This window comes from Lacerta agilis, chromosome 4, assembly GCF_009819535.1.
Source record: "Lacerta agilis isolate rLacAgi1 chromosome 4, rLacAgi1.pri, whole genome shotgun sequence".
NCBI lineage: Eukaryota > Metazoa > Chordata > Lepidosauria > Squamata > Lacertidae > Lacerta > Lacerta agilis.
This window is the reverse complement of record NC_046315.1, coordinates 95151425-95173725: the sequence shown is the minus strand read 5'-3', so window position 1 is coordinate 95173725 and position 22301 is coordinate 95151425. Positions and strand designations below refer to the sequence as shown.

Below are 22301 nucleotides of genomic sequence, written 5' to 3'. Positions count from 1 at the left end.
GAGCATCAACAACAGAGGTTAGGCCATCCCTGCCCAGATAGGGGCACAACTGGGCCACCAGCCAAAGCTGATGGAAGGCACTCCGCACCACTCGGGCCACCTGACATGCTGGTGTCAAGCAGGACTAGAGAACATCTGGACCTTCGGACGTTGTTGGATTACAATTCCTACTTCTCTGGCTGCTCGCTGTGCTGGCTGGGGCTGAGGTCACTTGAGAGCCTAAGAACACCTGAAGAATCACATGTTCTCCATCCCTGGTGTAGAATTCTGTAGCAGCATAGAGGACATGGTCCAAATAACAGGGGCGTGGCAAGGGGGGCAGGGGGTGGGCCGCCCCGGGTTCCATAATGGAGGGGGTGACAAATTATGAAGGAACAATTTTTTGGGGAAAAAAATTGGGGAAAAAATTGATTTTTTTTTAAATGCCTGCTCTGAAGTTCTTATCTCACTACACTAGGGATTATATAGCTATATATGAAATTTCATGCATATCGGTTAATATCTTGACCCTCCTCCACCAAAATAGCTGTTCACTTGGCTGTTTTCCTATGTCATGAAGGCTGGAATTTCAGTTCAGAGAACACTTACTGTTCCCAACCCTAACCCTGTGGAAAGCCATCAAATTAGACTTTAATTTGATTTTGAGATGTTTTTAGGAGGTGATTTAATTATTGTTTGATTTTATACCAATGTTATGTATCTGATGTTAGCCACCCTGAGCTCGACTTCGGCCGGGGAGGGCGGGATATAAATAAAAAGTTTTTATTATTATTACTTATTATTCCTTTGTAAGAAAATATTATATAACGTAAAACCATTTTTGCGGGGGGGGGGGAATCAATGGGGGTGTTGACAAGAAATTTTCCACACTTGACCCTCCCATGCCTCTTGGGGGGGGGTGACAAAAAATTTTTTGCCCCCGGGTACCAATTTACCTTGCTACGCCCCTGTTAACAGTAACTATATTCTGAAGCCTGGGTTGTATTTATTAATGTAACTAAAATTATTAGTTGTTTTCCCTGGTTTCAGAGATAACTTTATGCCTTGGTGCAGCTTGTCTGTATAGCCACACACAAACTGGAAGATTAACAAAATAAATGAATAGCAGCAGTGAATAAATATGAAAAGCAGGTTCTTATTATGACTTTCTGCAGCAAGAATAAACATATTTAATTAACTTTAATGGTAATCAGCTCTAAAGAAAATGTAAGGAAACAGCCTAGCAGTGAAACCTTCCACCTGCACAGGAAGCCAGCCTGGCCTGCCCCTGATGGGAAACAGCTCTCTGCCAAGCAGGGAACTAATGAATTAGTGTCTTCCGGAGCTCCATGTCTGATCTGATTCTCTTTAAGTTTATAAAATTAGCAATCTACTGCTCACAGGAAAAACTGCCAAGATCCAAAGTCGGCCTGTGCCACACAGTCAGCAAAAACAGCTCATTGCTGGAATTCAGATTTGCTTCTGTCAAGAAAACAAAGCAATTGGCTGCGTGTCTCTTTCACTGCCATACATCTGCAATATTTCTGATTTAATTTTACAGTGGAAATGTGATATCACTCAAAAAAGGGGGTCCTCTGTGTTCAGTTAAAATGGTGTTTTTTTTTAAAAAAAATCTCTGATTAAATCAAGGTTCCTTCAATATGAAAAGACCTGAGCATCTTGCAGAAAAAAAATATCACCAGCTTCAAAATGATTGATGGTCCCTGCTGGATGGAGAGACGAGGATGCAATGAACAAGCAGGCACTTTTGCAGGTAGTTTTAACCCATGAAAGAAAAGGAAGGGAAGGGAGTCTTCTTTTAAAAATACATGCATTTATCTTCTATAAAAGCATTCGCCTTTTTGTTTGTTCCAAGGGCACCAAGTGAAATTATACTGAAACTAATCAAGACTGCAAAGGGATAGTTAACAAGAGGTTTTATTAACACTGTTACAACTTCCACAGGAAAGTGAGAAAAGGAAGAATGGCAGAGTGCCCATTCCACAACGAATATCAAATGAATATGAAGAGGAGCATCAGAGTTAGGTGAGACAATTGTATTTTGCTGAGCAACTGTTGCAGTAGATTAGTACAAGCATGGGCAATCTGTTCAGGATCTGCAGAGTCACTTTCTTCTCTCAAAGTTTAGGGATACACACACACAGAGAGAGAGGGGGGGTATATATTGCATACAGCCTAAGGTACAAAAAGCACAGCATCTTAAAAAGCAGAGACATCACCTTGCCAACAAAGGTCCATATAGTCAAAGCTATGATTCTCCCAGTAGTAATGTATGGAGGTGAGAGATGGACCATAAAGAAGACTGATCGCTGAAGAATTGATGCTTTTGAATTATGGTACTGGAGGAGACTCTTGAGAGTCCCATGAGCTGCAAAAAGATCAAACTTACCCATCCTTAAAGAAATCAGCCCTGAGTGCTCACTGGAAGGACAGATCCTGAAGTTGAGGCTCCATTACTTTGGCCACCTCATGAGAAGAGAAGACTCCCTGGAAAAGACCCTGATGTTGGGAAAGATGGAGGGCACAAGGAGAAGTGGATGACAGAGGATGAGATGGTTGGACAGTGTTCTCGAAGTGACTGGCATGAGTCTGACCAAACTGCGGGAGGCAGTGACAGATAGGCGTGCCTGGTGTGCTCTGGTCCATGGGGTCACGAAGAGTCAGACACGACTGAACGACTGAACAACAACAACATATAGCCACACATAGTTAGAGGCTCTAACTATGTGTGGCTATATGCTCCTTAGCCTTGTACGTACTGTATATGCAATATGGCTTACAAAATCCTGATGGATAAATAATAAAATTAATGCATCTAATGTCAGCAAACAAAATCCAACCCCAGTAAATAGAGGGGGGGGGGACACAATCAACCAGCAAAAACAGGAGCAGGCGGGAAATAAAACTCAAGGCAGAGTTCAAAACATGTGCCATTTTGTCCCAAAACTTATAGGAAGATACAATGACCTCTTCAGACAGCAGCCCAGGCTTTGCTCCTACCAGTCATTGATCTCATTGATTTGCAGCAAGACTTTCCCAGTTGATTTTAACGGTTGTAAAGGGGGGGGGGGGTAATCCAATGTGCCACCACCCACAATCGGCTAGTTAGATTTAAGATCCCATTGGCATTAAGGTAGACATCCCGTTAATCAGACTCAATCTCAATTAGAGCTAATGAGAACGATCGTTCTGCAATGATAGGTTAGGTGGAATTTCCTAATAATTGCTATATGTCTAAAAATCCAATTAACATCTATGGAACCAGTTTCTGACAACTTAAAATACCTTCTTCCAACATCCTCTCTCTCTCTCTCTCTTTGTGCCCCCCCCCCCCAAATGCATAGCTGTATAAAAGAACTGTGCTTGCATGTGACAAATTGCCAAGCCACATGAAAAATTAATTTCTCATGCATCTTTGGCTGCATCTGTTGACCTTTGGTGACTAATGTACCACTTTGGGATTTAGTGCAACATTCCAAGTCCCTGTACAGTTTTAAAGCTCCAGTTTGTATAAAAACAAAAGGTTTGAAGACAGCCTCCTCTTTCTTTTCTGGAAGTAAATATTCCACTCACCTAATAAATATTTGTAGTAGATTGATCATCTGCCTTTTAACCAATAAATTGATTTGCAGATCACCAAACCCTCAATATTTGCACCTCTGGGAAAATAGTAATGGAAGCAAGGGATAATTTATAATATTAAAAACAAAAGCCTCCAATTTTCTAAAACAAAAAATAACATATAGAATAATACAGCTTCATTCAATATAGTGATTAAACAAATTGTGCTATGCAATCCTAGGTGGAAAGAAAGTGCATCCTAACATATCCAAATTATTGGATCCTCCCCCAGTTATAGAACATACAGGTGAAACTCGAAAAATTAGAATATTGTGGAACGGTTCATTTCTTTCAGTAATTCAACTTACTGGTAAAAGGTGAAACTAATATATGAGATAGACTCATGACGTGCAAGGCGAGATGTCAAGCCTTTATTTGTTATAATTGTGATGATTATGGCATACAGCTGATGAGAACCCCAAATTAACAATCTCAACTTTGGGGTTTTCATCAGCTGCACGCCATAATCATGACAATTATAGCAAGCAAAGGCTTGATATATCTCGCTTTGCATGTCATGAGTCTATCTCATATATTAAACTCCAGTAGCTAATGAAAACAATTGCTTACATAAATGGACTTTTCCACAATATTCTAATTTTTCGAGTTTCACCTGTATATTCTCTGTTGTCTGAGAATGAATAATATCAGAACTAACAAAAGCAAATTATATGTTTCAACATTCATAGTTGCCTTTATCACCAGGTGGTGATCTCAAACACTTCATTTTGCAAATGAGGTCTATTGAAATCAAATTTCTGTTTTCTTCAACTATGCCTGTTCCAGGCTACGGCAGTATTTATGTATTAGTTTTAGAGAGCCAGCATGATGCAGTGACTATAGAGGTGGCTATAGACTGCAACTGACCAGACTCAGGTTCAGATCTCACTTGGTGACCTTGGGCAATCCATTCTCTCTTAGGCAGAAATCCTATGCAGAAGAACCCAGCATAAATTAAGCCTGTGTTAAAGAAACTGGCTCCAAATTCCCTTCAGCAGTGGGGCTACTGCGGGCTGAGCTGAAAAACAAATCTCTAAATTAGAGTTTGAGTTACGTGATCCAGTTTGAGTTACACCACCTGTATTTCTGCCACCTTCATTTATGTCGAGTTTCGAGGTCATGTGACTGAGCTGATCAGACTCAGTATCCAGCCTTAGTCTCCCCTCTCTGGTTCTGCCCCCATGATGGCATTTTTACAGGGCTTAAACACTGGCTTAGGACAGCAGGTTGGGTTGAACTGGCTGAGCTGGATTGGGGGAGATATGCTGGCATATCTCCAACTGAGCCAAGGATGAGCATTTTGCTGCTATAGCTCAGCTGCGCTGGGAACCTTCCAGCTCAGCCAGAGATCCACAGCATCCTAACCCTTCTCTTCCTGGTGGATCTTATTACAGAATTGTTCAGGGAGTCTAACCTTCCTCATGGTTGAGGGGTTAAAATGGATGAAACCATGCCTGCTACCCTATTATGAAAGAATATGGTTTGCATTAACCATGGTTAATATCAGTGCACACATAAACCACAATTGAAACTATCAAGGAAAAATGGGGTGGAAATTTGCCCCAGAGCTGGGAGGAAGATGTGTGTGCATGCATTCCTCAGACTGTATCACAATTTGCAAACCATGGTTTTCAGGGAGTCGGTGTCGAACCCTTGCCTTTCATATCAATAGACCTAGAATCACAGTTTGCATTAGCTCACATAGGCTTTTAGCACTGCATAAGAACAAGAATAGTTCAGAAAAATATGAGGAAAAAGAACAAGAGAAAAGCAAGTAGTGATGGGAGAGTTAAATATATTAATGCTAAAACAACAAGCTTAAAGTGCTGCTGCAAATGAAGGAAAATGAGGTGTGTGTTGCTACAAGACCAGAAGTTGCCTAGTGAGGTATCTGAGTAGATATTCATGGTAAACCAAAGTAACAGAAGGAAGCGAGAAACTGGGAAGGCAGGTGAAGAAACCAGAGGCAGCAAAAGGGTCCATTTTAAAAGGGAGGTGGGGGATGCACCTTATTAATTCACTTAACAGTCTTTCCAAACCACTTTTCAAGATAGCTAGAAGCAATAAATTATTCCTGTAAAAGAATGGAATATAGTCCTGCCCTGTAGGGGAGAAGAGAACCAGTCTTTGGCTCATCTATGTGAAGGCCCTTCAGGTATCTCAAGGGTGTTATCATGTCCCCTCTCAGTCTTCACTGCTCCAGGGGAAAGAAAATGTTTACACCGCATTTTTACCCAATTGCATATACCACAGTCCTCCACGTGCCCCGGCGCTGGCACAGAAAGTCCTTGAACAAGCACCATGTTTAGCATTCTTGCACCTGAATTTTCCTGAGATGAACAACTGCCACTTAAGCATTCCCATCATTGCTGATCCTCTCTTCCTCACTCCACCCACCACCCACCAGCAATGGAACATAGACCTTCCTGGAGATGGTGACTATCCGGTGCCTAAGGTGCACCCAGAGAGGGGAGCCCTACAGTCTTGCCACCAGCTTCTGAAGGTCTCTGGTATTGTAGAAAGGGCTGCTGTATTTGCCCCGTTCAACTGAGACAGGATAAATTTTCATAGGGGGTTTTCTTCTGTTTTCTCTGCTTAAAAAAATGCAAAATGATACAGAAACTGAGATTCACCCATCCCTCTCTAAAAACCTGTGCAATTGAATCGTCACACATCTAGGCTGAGTTCCACTGCTTGAGAACATCAGTATAACAGCATACACACAAAAAATACCTTTTTGAGGGAGATGAAAACAGGCCACTCCAATGACAATCTAATATTGCCATTTGCATTTGACAACTGAGTCGCAGAGAGCTGACTAGAAGACAGCTGGTACAAAACATGTGAATCTCATCTAGAGTAACGACTAAAATTTCACTACAATGAAAATTCAATTTAGATGTTTTCTCCTCGGGCAAAGGATCAGAACAATTTCTAGGGAAGCCAAGAATTTTTATTTGCAGTAGACTCCAAGTCCATTCCACAACCAGTTCCTCCCTAGCTGAAACCTAGGATTATGCACTGCTTTCTGTAGAAATATGTCAGCAAAATCAACAAACGCCATTTTTGTCCTGCAATTGAATACAGAATTGTCATGATTCTCTGTCCTTGCTGAAGTTCTAGGGTACACATGCAGCTCCTATGATCATATGGACATTCTCAAATGGGGGTGTATATCCCCATTTCATTTGCTTTATTTATATATCACCTCATTGCATTTGCAGAGTTTCCCCAATTTAGGAATGAACTGGATAGTTTGTACTCATCCATAGCTCCCTGTATGCCTTAGTGCTCCTGCCAAACGTTTGGTTTGGGATAATGATCTTTAAAAACACTGTTGTTATTGTTCAGTCGTTCAGTTGTGTCCAACTCTTCGTGACCCCATGGACCAGAGCACGCCAGGCACGCCTATCCTTCACTGCCTCCTGCAGTTTGGTCAAACTCATGTTAGTAGCTTCGAGAACACTGTCCAACCATCTCGTCCTCTGTCGTCCCCTTCTCCTTGTGCCCTCCATCTTTCCCAACATCAGGGTCTTTTCCAGGGAGTCTTCTCTTCTCATGAGGTGGCCAAAGTACTGGAGCCTCTACTTCAGGATCTGTCCTTCTAGTGAGCACTCAGGGCTTGAACTAAATAATCTAGAAACAGTTAGGAAATCTTTCCCATCCCCACCAACCCAACTCCTAGAGTATCTGGCAAGTGGTTGTTTTTTCTCTCTCAAGGTTTACTTTAAACAGCAGCTCTCCCAGCACTGGCCAAATACCTTAAGCCTCTTGTCTTTTTCAGATGCTAGATTTTGAGCTCACTTTGCAGCAATCAGTCATCACTGCTCCCAAGCACGCAAGAAAAAAAGGGTGGAAGGTCCTGACCTAGATTTCAGTCCATGAGAGTCAGCATCAGAACACAGACATTGGCCTTTCTAGAAGGAAATTGCACGACAGAGTGAGTGAGGAAGGTACTATTGAATTTTAACATATTTTCAGCCAGGGACAAAGCAGTGGACAGGGGGAGGGGGGGACTTTCCTTAACCTTTTGTCTTCATTGGTTTGTGTAATAATAAACTCCTAACAAAAGGAAAAGTAGTTTTTTTAAATAATGATAATAAGAAGAAACTGCTGCTGTTAGCAGAGAAAGTAGCTATATTATGGTTTATAATTAGTGAGAAAGAATGTCACCATTGAATACACCATTACATTTTATTGACAAAGTCTGGGGAAGTTAGCCTGTGTGTTACTATTTCTTAATAATATTTTCATAATAGTCCACCCCATCACACACACTTTGGGTGGCATAGATGAGTGGGAGGAGATCGTAGACTCAGCATACTGGCCAACAAATGTAGGCCATTCCATTTCCATAATTGATTGATAAATTCAAATGTATATCAGCAGCACAATATGTGAAAAAATAATGCATTTGTAGTCTATATTCCCTCAATTACAGGAATAAACCATCTGCTTGCACACTCTCAGGTTATAATTCAAGTCTATTAAAATTATTATTTGTGATTACCTAACACACGTAGCCTTTGAATCATTCTATCAACTTTTTCTGTATTCATTCAACTTCCAGATAAGTTTTCATTAACTATTTCTCAGAAAGTAAATATGTAATTCTGCAAAATGAGCATGTTATATTGCTGGATAATTTATCCTCCTACCAACAGCTGCTTCACAGTGGTAAATGACAAACCGGCAATTCATTTGAGTCAACAATAAAAGGAATAGTTGTTCACATTCAAATTCATCTCAAGCTGTTAATGGGCATTGTGTAATGGCAGAGACCTGCGTGTGTGGTTGATCCACCATCAGTCACGTAAGATGGCAAGTAAGATGAGACCTACTGGATCAGACCAAATATCTACCTTCTCACACTGGTCAACCAGATATGTATGTGAATCCCACAAGCAAGACATGAATGTGATAGCACTAATGCATAACTCCCAGAACAGGAGGCCTATCAACTAGTGACGAAAGGGCATGTGTAGGTAGATCACACTTCTATTTCTCTTTATTATCACGATCCAGGAATCCTCAGACTGTCTTGCTACCTCAATTTTGTCAAGGGATTTAAAAAAGAAACAAGCTATAGGCTTCAAAATAAACAACTAAACCAATCTAGTTTAAATTTGTCATTGGTGAACTCAGGCCACTTTATACCTTAGATATGAGTCTATCTACATTTACGAAAGGCTGGACTGGATGAATCCCAAGCCGGAATTAAGATTGCCGGACGAAATATCAACAACCTCAGATATGCTGATGACACAACCTTGGTGGCAGAAAGTGAGGAGGAATTAAATAACATTTTAATGAGGGTGAAAGAGGAGAGAGCAAAATATGGTCTGAAGCTCAACATAAAAAAAACTAAGATCATGGCCATTGGTCCCATCACCTCCTGGCAAATAGAAGGGGAAGAAATGGAGGCAGTGAGAGATTTTACTTTCTTGTGCTCCATGATCACTGCAGATGGTGACAGCAGTCACGAAATTAAAAGACGCCTGCTTCTTGGGAGAAAAGCAATGACAAACCTAGACAGCATCTTAAAAAGCAGAGACATCACCTTGCCAACAAAGGTCCGTATAGTTAAAGCCATGGTTTTCCCAGTGGTGATGTATGGAAGTGAAAGCTGGACCATAAAGAAGGCTGATCGGCAAAGAATTGATGCTTTTGAATTCTGGTGCTGGAGGAGACTCTTGAGAGTCCCATGGACTGCAAGAAGATCAAACCTATCCATTGTGAAGGAAATCAGCCCTGAGTGCTCACTGGAAGGACAGATCCTGAAGCTGAGGCTCCAATACTTGGGCCACCTCATGAGAAGAGAAGACTCCCTGGAAAAGACCCTGATGTTGGGACAGATTGAGGGCACAACGAGAGGGGGATGACAGAAGATGAGATGGTTGGACAGTGTTCTCGGGGCTACCAACATGAGTCTGACCAAACTGCGGGAGGCAGTGGAAGACAGGAGTGCCTGGCGTGCTCTGGTCTATGGGGTCACGAAGAGTCGGACACGACTAAGTGACTAAACAACAGCAGCAGCAGCAGCAGCAGCAACAACATATGCAAAGTGAATTCAACAAACAGCTGTTTGCAAACACATGTGCTAGTCAGTAAGTGACCAAAGGTATCTGTTGGGCATACTCAATGTTATTTGGGTTCGCTGCTGTGCAGTTAACCCTGCATTTCTGAGATCCAAATTAAAAGTTATACTGAAACCTCTCTGACAACAAATAACTTTGGATTGGCTGGCATCTCTTCTAATCACCACTTTGCCTTTCGGCACTTGGTGATGGGCATCTGATTCAGTGAAGTGACTCCAGTGAAATATGTTGCATTTGAGGTGACTCTTGGTAATGTGAAGGTCCTGCCTGTGGTGATCTCCGATGGCTTGTTCACAATGCAAGAATCACCACTTCATATTTTGGCCACCAAGTGGAGAACATGCATCTGTAAGGCTTTTTAGTCTGCATGAGTCTCTAAGAAGGAAAAATATATTTTCTCTGTGTTAGATTTGGCTTTCTTTACTCTGCCCGCCCGCCATGTGATAAATTATCAATGAAGAGAGATATGCACACTGCTTGTGATAGGTGCATAAATTTAGTAAATTACAGATTGTGCAAACAAAGCTGCTTGGCATTGTCATATTATAATTGAATAAAAGCTTCCTAATTCGGATACTTGTACTTGTGTCCCAACAGAATCTTCTCCTTGTTCCCTGTTAAAACAATAAATTTAAAGCAAAGAGCTTAATGGTATTCTTTTTTAGTCCAAACTGATGGAGTGAAGTAATTGCTTTTTTGGTGCTCACATATCTCCAGCTTAGATGGCTTTACAAGCAGAGCACTTTAGCCTAAGAACAAATGTATGAATATGTAGTAGGCATTTGCATTACACTTAACATCTCTGATACACAAAAATCAACTTTGGCATAACATGGCAAGCAAATAACTAACCAACTATCACTTCAGGTGGAGAGCTGTAATGCAAAGTGACAGAATACCTCCTCCCCCTCTGCTCTAGGTAAGTATACTCATGAAGCAGCCACCACAATCCATTTGAGGAGTTAAAAAGTGAGAGGTTTCACATGTTCATTGTCAAATTGGAGAGAGGCTTCTGGTGGAGTGCTGTTAATCTTCAGCGTTCTTGATGATTTAGATGAAGGGGTGGAGAAAACAACTTTCATCCAGCATATGAAATTAACAACCTGCATGTGCTAATATGTCAAAAAGCCTTTGCATCTGCTAGAATGAATGCTTTGCTTCCCCAAGTCCTGCTAGGAACATACACCATTCCAATGGACTCCTATGTAATGAACTTCAGGTGAAAACAGTGGGACACGCCTCACGTCTTGCAATTTGTACAAGACCCTTCATTGCCTACAGACAGCCACCCAATCTAAAGCAACTCCTCACCCACAATAATACAACAACAGGACTCAATATGGACACTGGTACCAGAGCCTGCAATAAACCCAGATGGCAACTTTGCTGCCACATAAACCCGAACAACACCATTACTGGCCCCAACAACATCAAACATACCATCTCAGGACTATTTAATTGCTCATCTTCCAACATTGTGTATGCAATCAAATGCCAACAGTGCCCTTCAGCTCTCTATATTGGACAAACAGGCCAAACCCTACGCCAAAGGATAAATGGACATAAATCTGATATCAGGAATCACAGGACAGAGAAACCAGTAGGAGAACACTTCAATCTCCCAGGACATTCTATAAAAGATATCAAAGTAGCTGTCTTAATACAAAGGAATTTCAGAAATAGACTGGAAAGAGAAGTGACCGAATTGCAACTAATCACCAAACTTAAAACCATGGAGAAACCTGGTCTGAACAAAGACATTGGATTCTTATCTCATTATACATGACAAAGCTATATTTAGCCATCTCACCCCTTGCCTTTCCCTGTAACACCCTGTAAAAATTGCAGTCGTTAACAGTCGTCTACAGGTTTTCCACACCTATCAGCTGATCACTCATTCCCACCACCCTTCTGAGTAATATCCCTCCCCACTCCCTCACTATATTTAAGGGTCTGGTGACTTCCGTTTCAGTGTATCTGAAGATGTGTGCATGCACACGAAAGCTCATACCAAGAACAAACTTAGTTGGTCTCTAAGGTGCTACTGGAAGGGATTTTTTTTATTTTGTTTTGACTAAAGTTTGTTTAGTTGAGGGATTGAAATGCTTGCTTAACTTGCAAGTGGCCCATTGTTTTGACTACGGCAGACCAACACGGCTACCTACCTGTAACTGGAAATTTGTACTATTATATTTGTGAATATCTAATTAACCCTCTGCCGAGCTCTTTACCTAGTAGATCAATTAATTATGTTAAATATCTACTGATAATGACCCATGAATCTCTCAAGCAGTTGCCAAGTTTTTAGCATTAGCAGAAGAGAGCAGAAAGCAGTTGGTGGGCTGAAGGATTGTCTCTATGGTTGCCTTGGTATGTCAACTCTGCAAATCCCTGAACAGCCATGTGCTGCGAATCCTCCAGCTCTGGGTCTTCTTCACTGAGCACTGAGCTGATTTAGATGCCTTACAAGACCCCCCTCTAGCTCCATGATTCTGTGATAGGAAATGTAACACCCAACTCACAGTGCAACCTTCTCCATGTCTGTTCAGAAGGGAACCTCATTAAGTTTGATGGGAATTTCTCCCAGGTAAGCTTGAGCCAGCCATCTGTTTTGTTTTGGCTCCCTTCCCTTCTCTTCCCTCCACACCCAACTCTTCTCATTATTCCCCAATTATAGGGTAGTACACCACACTTGCTGACACTAACATCTTTTGTTTCAATAGTCTTAATAATACTGTTAATGTGTCATCAGCAAAGCATTCAACAACTAACTATGCATTAAGAATCTGTTATTTTCTCAAATGCCTGGTATTTCTGCAAAACAAGGAGGCATTTGGCACAGGACCTGGTTTACCATCTTGAGTAAACAAATATGTTGTGGATTAAGTGAAGGGCTGATTCATGGAATCAAGTCACTCATTAGCCCTTAATACACTTACCATTTAATTGCACCTAAAGCAAAATCTGAGGCATTTTGGGAGGCGGCTCCTCGGGCAAAACATCTGCAGTACATGTTGAGGTAAAGAAAAAGGACATCAGCAGCTGTCAGCACATTTATTTAGTTTTCTTCCTACAATGCTAAGCTAGTTTTCTGGGATAGCTCAGGGTTGTAGGTTTGAGCCCCACACTGGGCAAAAGATTCCTGCAGTGCAGGAGGCTTGGACTAGATGAGCCTCATTGTCCTTTCCAACTCTACACTTCTATGAATCCTATGAGTCTATCATACCATGGAACTCTGTTCATGTGTCAGCCATTGCCTGATTATAGGCAAGTTCAGCACTAAAATAAGGAAAGAGGCTAGAGCTTTATTATGAAGACGTGAAGGTGCATTGATTCAACTACCACTCACTCAAGCAGATACTAATCTAACTAACAACCACTTGAGTAGATCAATACTAGAGATGTGAAGGCCCAGAAAAATTCGGAAAAAATCGTTTTTTTCCATTTTTTTTCCTGAAGCCTTTTTTGTTTTTTCCCGAAAAATTGAAAAAATAAAAAATAGATTATGGAATTTTTTAATGATGAATAAAATATTTTAAGATAAGGGGTTCAAATATTTTATAAATCATTTCTAAAAAAAATATGTATGGAATCAGATTATTCTAATTTCTGTGAGGACAAGCAAGTCCTAGGTTACAAACTGAACTCTCCAGTGCAAGAACAAGATACATTTCTTCCTTTAGGAGGTGCTGTTGTCACCAGAAAAGAAAAAGGTTTCAGTTTTGTTTTTAGCATGCGTGTGGTATGCATTGGTTCCGTTCCTCTTCACTAGGCCTCAAAGCACTGGAAGAAAATATAGAGCAACAAAAAAGGCCTGAAAGTATATATTTAGAAAGAATATATTTAGCTCAGAAAATGATTCTGATTAAATTTCATGCCCATTCATCGAAACTTAGTCCCACTTCCTTCTTCAGTTCTTTTTATGAGAATGTTATGGAGAAGAAATATGAATAATTGTTACTTCTGGATTTTTTAAAATTATTTCATGGAGTTTTTTCCCCTTCCACATAAACTAGTAAACAGTTCAGGAGATTGTTGCTCCATTTGTTACAAATACAAATAAATATTATTTTAAAAGTAAATTATGTTTGTAATAATAAAATACACTATATTTTTAATATGCTAGTTGTGATAATTTTATGCCCATTAAAATTGCCCATAGTTATATTTTATGTTTCTAAAGTAACAGAATGACTTTCAATCTGGAAAGGAAGAAAGAAGTACTATTGTAGCATTTTTTTCATTTTTTTCAAAATTTCTGTTCCCCCCCCCCAAAAAAAAAACCCGGAAAAAGGCAGGTTTTTTCCCGAGCTTCAATATTTCCGGAAATTTTACATCTCTAATCAATACGTATATACTCTGACTGGCAGCAGCCCAACTTTAGGTTTGAGCTTGCACTTGAACTTGCATCGACAAGTAAACACTGAGCTATGCCCCTTCGCCTGAAGATGAAGAATAGTCTATAATGATGAATCTGTACAGGTAACTTGATGCATATGGGTAATTATAATGTATATCAAGTGAAATGACTATGTATAGCCAGCCCAATTTACTACAGATAACACGATTCCTCCTAACAGTATCAGAAAAACAGAGAAACATGCATCCTTGATTTTAGATGTAGTTAGAGATAACAGCTTTCAGTTTTAACAAATATGCTTTGAGCTACAGTAAGAGATCATGAATATTTGTAAGGAAAATATGACTGTATGTTAACAGTACACAAACTGATAAGCCAATGAGGGGGATTACCCTTGCACGCCATCACTTTATCACCCTATAGTATTGCATGCAGTAATCCATCTGTGACAAGTCAGGACAAATCCTTTATTCTTGCAGATTCCTTCTTTTTAAAGATATCTTAGGAATCATTTCAATACATAATCCCCTTGCTAAGCTTCTGAACGATAGCAGTATCTGGCACAGCTCAAGTGCAACAACAAGAGATTCAGACGGCCGATACAGCCTTGAGCTCAGCTATGGGGATTCAAAGAAACAAAGAGGAGACAGAGAATGCGAGAGATAAACAGACTGAAGTGCAAACAGCGCATGCAGCACCAGGTGCAATAGCAGCACCTCCGGAAAATGTGGGGTAACATCATGACAAGCAAATCTCCATTACAAGAAAGGAGATTCTGAGTAAACATCAGGAGGAGCTTTCTGACAGTAAGAGCTGTTCAGCAGTGGAATTTGCTGCCAAGGTGTGTGGTGGAGTCTCCTTCTTTGGAGGTCTTTAAGCAGAGTTTGGATGGCCATCTGTCATGGATGCTTTAGCTGGGATTCTTGCATTGTAGAGGGTCTGGCTAGATAATAATAATATTTTAATAATAATATTTATTATTTGTACCCCGCCCATCTGGCTGGATTTCCCCAGCCACTCTGGGCGGCTTCCAACAGAAACCAAATACAACAATATCAAACATTAAAAACTTCCCTAAAAAGGGAAAGATGACCTTTGGGGGTCCCTTCCAACTCTATGATCCTATGATTGAAAGCCACATTCATGATATGACTGCACATATTTGCGATTAGCTATTATATCTAAAGGGAACCTCCATTCTTCAGAGGAATTATACTCCCGAGTGCCAAAAGGGAGTACTGTTCCATCCATATCCTAGATGTGCTCTTCCGCCAAGTATTTGGGTGGCCACGGATGAAAACAGGATGCTGGACCTTTGATCTGATCTACCAAGTCTCTTGTTATGTCCCAAGGCACAGCTTACTCTTCATAACATTCTGCATGAACAACATCATGTTCTTAGAATGGTCTTGTAATATATAGATCAATACCGTGTTTCTCATAAAATAAGATGTACCTATAAAATAAGCCATGGCAGGATTTTCAAGCGTTCACGAAATATAAGACAAGCCGTAGTGCTGGGCACAGTTCTGGAGGGCGCCAAGGAAGAGGAAGAGGCCTGTTGGGTTGGCGTCCAGAACCAGATGTTGCTGCTGCTGCAGCCCCGTCAAAACGCTCAGCAGCGCATGCCGCATGGAGCCCATCTGCAAGCAACATCTCTCGGACAAGGATCTGCCGCAATTTTGTCTTGGCACAGAGACATGCCAAAGACTAGGACCAACAAAGAATCTCTTCTGAACACTACAAAGAAAAAGAGAGATAAAAGCCTGCAAACCATGTGTGAAAGAAAACACATGTATCACCTGCAGCAAAAGGTAAGAGAAGCTCAACCCCACCAAACTCACAAGAAATTATAAAGAAATTCTTGTGGCATTTGAATGAGGAAGAAAAAGAGACGCCTCTTTTGTGGAATCAGAAACTTCTGAGAACTTGTAGGACAGGTAACACAGCACTTGAACACACACACACACACACACACACACACACACACGGTTTGCAGGCTTCCATCTCTCTTCTTCTTTGTAGCATCAAGAATATATTCTTTGTTGGTCCTAGTGTTTGGACACAGAGATTAAGAAAAATGAGCAGGCTGATATTTTCATGTTCATCTAAGTATACAGAAGCGCCTGTATGTGCTTCATTTTCATTTGAAAAGGAAGTGGCTTCTGTTCTGGTGGGATTGTTGCTGGGAAGTTAATCCTTGTTTTCACAGCCTATTTTGGCCCTTATGACTGAAACTTTACACAGCTTCCAAAAGGTTAATTTTTAATTGTAGTTATGACAAAGCAGCTATCGTGTATATAATAGTGTCTTGCCAGCTGAGCTATGGCTTATCCTGGGCTTACTACCCAGCTATTGGAATGGGCATGTTCATGTCAAGCTGAAGTCACATCTCGTCAAAGGAAGGGCATTCAGGCACTTTCTGGGACTAAGTGTTTTCTCCTTGTCGAAAGACAGTGAGATTTCCATTGAGTGAAGAGAGATCAAAGGGGTATTTTTGCACTAAAGGTTTGCCAATGTATCATATGGAGCAGTAGCAGCTAGCCTTGGGGGCAAGTGTGCCACATATCAGCTCTGAGCATGAGACTAAGCTACTCAGCTGCTCTCTGTAGTTCAGATGCCCCTGATGTTTCCATGTAGTTTTGCCTCTAGTCTACTGATCTGGACAGCAGGCAACAGCATAGCAGGACACAAGTACATGGAAATGCAGGACTCATTTTAGGCTGAGCCCTTGGATCCTTCTGCTCCTGTCCACCAATGCCACAAATACCTGCTACCTGTGCCATTTTGACCACTGAAGCCACAGAAAGGGCCACCATGATATAGGCCTAGGGAAGAATTCTACCTCATGCTAAGTTCATCATTCCACCAACGCAAGCATTTCAGCTTCCCAGGAGGAGTGACCCCCCTCCCCTCACATGCTGTTCTGAGGGGTCTTGCAGACTCCCAAAAACAATTTTGGTACATGATGGAAGAAGACGGGGAGAGCCCAACTGCATGAGTCCTTGTGCAGGGCTTCTGTTAGGTGAGTCCTGCCCTTTGTTCTTTCTCAGGTGCCAAATCCATATCTGCCATATATCACTCACATTAAAGGTGGTGGAATAACCCTCCCTAAATAATAAATAAGTTCCTGCACATAGAAACCTAGCATGCTATGTAGACGGCGGGGCTAGAATGCCTCCATATTTCTTCCATACTTCTCCACTTCCTATGGAGAAGTCTCCCTCCTCTCTCTCTCTTTCTCGCTCCATCTTGATCTTGTGAGCACACCCCCTGCCACACAGGTTTGCCACTTCACTGGGAACCAGGCCATAGGACAGGAAACTTTTTCATTATCTCATGAGTAACCTTCCAGGGGCCACATACCAGTGGTAGGAGAGGCAAGAGGCAAAAATAGGTGGAGCAGCAGGTGTGATGCTTGATATAGTAGGTTGTAATCTAGCCATGTGGAAGTCAGAGGCTTCAATACACACAACTGTTCATCTCAGCACGCAGGAGGCATTATCACAGATCAAGGCCACATTCCAGGCAAAAGAAGCTCTTAAGGATGGCCTAGAGTATGGCCAGTAAGAAGTGAAGCCCCAGGAGCGGGGATTGGCCTAGAGAAGAGGTGTTGCCAAGGGATAGTCCTAAGGGCTCAATGAAGGGACCTAGGCTACATCTGGCCTCCAAACCTGTGGTTCCCTACCCCTGCCGCTGCCATAGAGTTATGCTCTGATACTCTTAAAAGATGAAGTTTTGATAGGAAGAAGAAGAAGAAGAAGAGTTTGGATTTGATATCCCGCTTTTCACTACCCGAAGGAGTCTCAAAGCGGCTAACATTCTCCTTTCCCTTCTTCCCCCACAACAAACACTCTGTGAGGTGAGTGGGGCTGAGAGACTTCAGAGAAGTGTGACTAGCCCAAGGTCACCCAGCAGCTGCATGTGGAGGAGTGGAGACGCGAACCCGGTTCCCCAGATAACGAGTGTACCGCTCTTAACCACTACACCACACTGGCTGTAGAAGAGCAGGGGTCATTTCACACATATCCTTAGGCCGGTAACATTCAGATTTAACTAAGCTCCACACTCTGATACACCAGTTCTCTTCTGAACTACTACTTCCTCCCATGGCTCTAATTCCTACTCAACTATTGCTACTCTGGAACAAAGTGGCCAAGACATAAGACTGCTGTGGCCAAAAACTGTAATTGGTAATTGTTTGTGTCAGGTTATTTGAACCAAAACAAGATTTCGCCAAACCCCCTTTGTAATAATTGTCATTCTCATGAGGATGAATAATTAAGAGAACCTTGGAATGATCCAATAAACCATAAACAGTAAACCAGAAGGATTCTATTACCTGCTGTAAAAGTCAAATTACATATGATTTTTAGCATCAATAAAAGTGCCACAGTTTTATGACAGTTGCTTCATGACATTGGCAAGGGAAAGTGACTTTTATCATCAAAATCCCTAAAGTATAAATGTGCTCTTTAAATACAGTTTAATGAATTCCTGCATCTTTGACAAGCACAGACGAGTTTTCCTTTTTACAAATCTGTTGACTGCTTTGTGAATTAAGGCTGAGTCCCTTTCCCAACAAATCTCAACACTGAACAGTGGCAAAGGTATTAAATGTGGGAGGGAACTGATTCATAACAGAAATGTGTCAAATCTGTGGGGGGGATACCTAAACTAAGATGCATTACAGTAGGGAAGCAAATCTGGATAGAACTGCCTAGTTTCCACTGGGGCTCAACACTTTGCTGTTGTCTGTAGCAAAGGATGTGTTCACAAGAACAAAACAAACTGTGGGATTTGTTCCTACAACCGTATCACTTATTTTATTTTATTTTATAGCCTACTTTTCTAGTATGAGGTACTCCAAGAGGTTTGTGCACAGAAACAACAGAAAGCACCACAAAAATATTAGAAATCTTTTCATTATATTTAAAGTATATCAAAGCATCACTTTTTCATTTTGTTGGCTTCTATGAGACCTGATTCTGATTGTATTGAACACACCGTACATAAAGACAGGAAGGCTATATCATATTTACACAGGATTTCAGGACTGCCTGTTTCTTTGGCCAACTCACTGGTTCTGTGAACTGAGTGATCAACAAAAATCTATGGACATGACCTGAAGGAAACCAAGAATTAAAGGAGGAAATCCTTTGGCAATATCCATTTACAACTTTATTGCCAGCTTGCCTCACACCAGCATTTTGTGCATAGGCTTGTTCCCAAAGGCTGCAATCTTATGAGCAGTGAATTGGGAGTAAATCCCATTGAATACAACAGGGCTTACATCTCAATAAATATGCACAAAAGTGTGCTGTTAGACAAATGCTTAACTCTTCTATAAAATCATGTGTTCAACTTTGGCTAGACTGTATACCAACATTTTTTTTGCTCTTGTCATTAAATATCCACTCTCTTTTATAAGTGCTTTTTCAAAGCAAAATGAATAAAGAAGAGTTATTACATTTAATTTGCCCAAGAAAGGATTATGCTATTAAACAGATCAAAATATTAAACTATAAGAGGGAAATAACCTCACAGATTCATGAAATTTGTTACAATTACCGCACCTGAATAATCTTCTTGATTTATAACCAAAGACCAGATAGAGAGAGGATGTTAACGTATTTGCTGCCCTCTAAAACTGTATTATACTGGGTACTTGTTTTGCATTGGCAGCAATTTAAAATTTCAATAAAGCTCAGCACAAATATTGGTCCTCATAGCCTTAAAATGAACATACAACCACAGCAGGCGCTATAACAGTGGTTTGACTAAGGTTTTCTAAGGTTCTTTTCCACATGGTTTCCAAAACAATAGAAACAATCCCAAAACTCTGTTTATACATGCAAAATTCCAGGGTTCGTAAAGAAATTGCACAGCGAAGCAAAAACTTAAAATATGTATACATGTCTCTATTTGACCTGAAGAAATTTATATCTTACCTTTCTAATAAAAAAGCTTAAAATGCAACTCTCAAAAAAATAGTCTATTAAAACTCCAAAGAACAAAAAACTGAATAAAAACACATAACATAATAGCAATGAAGATACGTGGTTAAAACCAGTGGGTGTTTTATTCACAGTAAACCCACTGACCTAACTTAGTGATGTTCAGTTTACTCTGAGTAAACCCAGCTTAATTTAGGGAGCAAAACTACAGCAAGAACAGTCAGGATAAGTGGGTTAGAATCCAGTGGAGCCCTGTTTAGGGAAGCTTTTAACGTTTGATGGATTACTGTATTTTAATATTTTGTTGGAAGCCGCCCAGAGTGGGTGGGGTATAAATTATTATTATTATTATTATTATTATTATTATTATTATTATTATTATTATTATTATCATCATCATCATCTTTGAGTAAGCCATAAACTGCTTGGCAGATCCTCAACTCAGCTGGTATATACAGGCAGCTGCCATTTTAGGTGCACATAGACACATCACACCAAACCCAGAATGACCTGAAAAAGTCACAAAAATGTCACAAAAAGGGATGGGGCCAGAGCGGAATGAAGTGTTTACGGGCTTTTTCAATGGTATACTGTATTTCAAATACGTTCAGTGCCTCAGAAAGTAAAGGTAAAGGGACCCCTGACTGTTAAGTCCAGTCGCGGATGACTCGGGGGTTGTGGCGCTTATCTCGCTTTACTGGCCGAGGGAGCAGGCGTTTGTCCACAGACAGATTTTCCGGGTCATGTGGCCAGCATGGCTAAGCCAATACTGGCGAAACCAGAGCAACACACAGAAACGCCGTTTACCTTCCCGCCGGAGCGGTACCTATTTATCTACTTGCACTTTGAGGTGCTTTCGAACTGCTAGGTTGGCAGGAGTAGGGACTGAGAAACGGGAGCTCACCCCGTGGCGGGGATTCGAACCGCCGACCTTCTGATCAGCAAGCCCTAGGCTCTGTGGTTTAGACCACAGCGCCACCCACGTCCCGCCTCAGAACGTTACCCCCACATAAATGGGGAGCTGCCTGTAACAATATCTCTCTCCCATCCCAGCTCTGCCAGCCCTCAAGTGGATGAGACAAGTTAGGTGGCTCTTAAGCTAGTGTAAACCCTGAAAGGGGGTGTTCCAGAGGTGTGATATGGCGGAAGGGTGGGGGTGGGGACTTAGGTTGGATCCTAAACCTGTTCAGCTTGATCATATGATCTGGAAATCCATTATAATTTAAGCCAGCAAAAAGGGTGGCGCAATTAAAAGAGTATTTTAGAGACTTGTTTTTTTTTTCTCTTTTCCAGGATTAGGCTGTCTCAGCCAGCAGCCGTCTCGTTGCTGAACGGAGTTTGGATCTGGCATAACTTTATCTTGCCATCTCTTACACTGACTTGCTTCATGCCAGCTCCTTGTGTTTCCAAAATCTGAAATTCAGGCAAACATTATAAACTGCATTTGGACTTTGCCAGTAAAATATAACTGGGATAAAAACACTACCGTTTGAGAGACTTGAGTGGTGCTTCTGCATACTTAAGCAAAGATGTGAAGAAATCATTAAATCTTAATACCGTAATGTGTTACTAAATGCAATCATTTCAAACAACTCTAAGACTCAATATGAAATATTGCTGTGAAGAAATTTAGATAAATGATGCATTAGATATAGTTCAAGCCTGGCCAAGCAACCCGTTCAGGTGTTTTCCCAAGTGGCCATCCTGGGAGAAGATCAATGGATGTCATCCCATGATGTTGGAGGATGGAAGTAAAAACCATTTACCTTTTCACTGGCTACTAAGTCCTTTCAGATGGATAAACTACAGAATGATCGCATGTATTCTGATCTTTGGCAAGTCCCTAAGCCAGAGGATGTAAAGAAATTCTTAGTAGTAGCTGCTGTGGTGTAAGCAGTCTCCCAATGGCAAGAGGTGTGAGTCAGGGAGCACTTGATAGAATCAATTTCAGCTTTCATATTTGCTTTCCAAATTCTACCTACAGAACATGACTGAAGATAGGCCTCAAGAGCGGAGCAAAAACCATCACCAAATAGGGCTAGTTGCTATAGACAAGTAGCACATGTCCTAGAGGAGAAGCCACAGTTCTCCCAGTGTGAGGTCGTTCTCCTACGGATTGCAGGTGAAGGAAGCAGAAGTCCATCCTTTGACCGTGAGAAACCTATGTCAGGATGTGACCATCTCACAGTGAGAAACCTATATGGATGGACAACTATACCAGTGTTTTTCAACCACTGTTCCGTGGCACACTAGTGTGCCGCGAGA

General features: G+C 41.2%; 1 protein-coding gene across 5 annotated transcripts in view; it reads right to left on the bottom strand.

The window, feature by feature from the left end:
- PCDH9 (protocadherin 9) overlaps positions 1-22301 on the bottom strand; it is an 854181-nt gene that overhangs the window by 750043 nt on the left and 81837 nt on the right. Inside the window, exon 3 of one of the 5 annotated variants that reach the window (XM_033147998.1) lies at positions 15762-15819. The exons of the other annotated variants lie outside the window; for them this stretch is intronic. Within the exon in view, the coding sequence (XP_033003889.1) occupies positions 15790-15819 (30 nt within the window). The 3' untranslated portion in view covers positions 15762-15789. Of the gene's footprint in view, positions 1-15761; positions 15820-22301 lie in introns of those variants that run through there. 5 annotated transcript variants of the gene reach the window in all.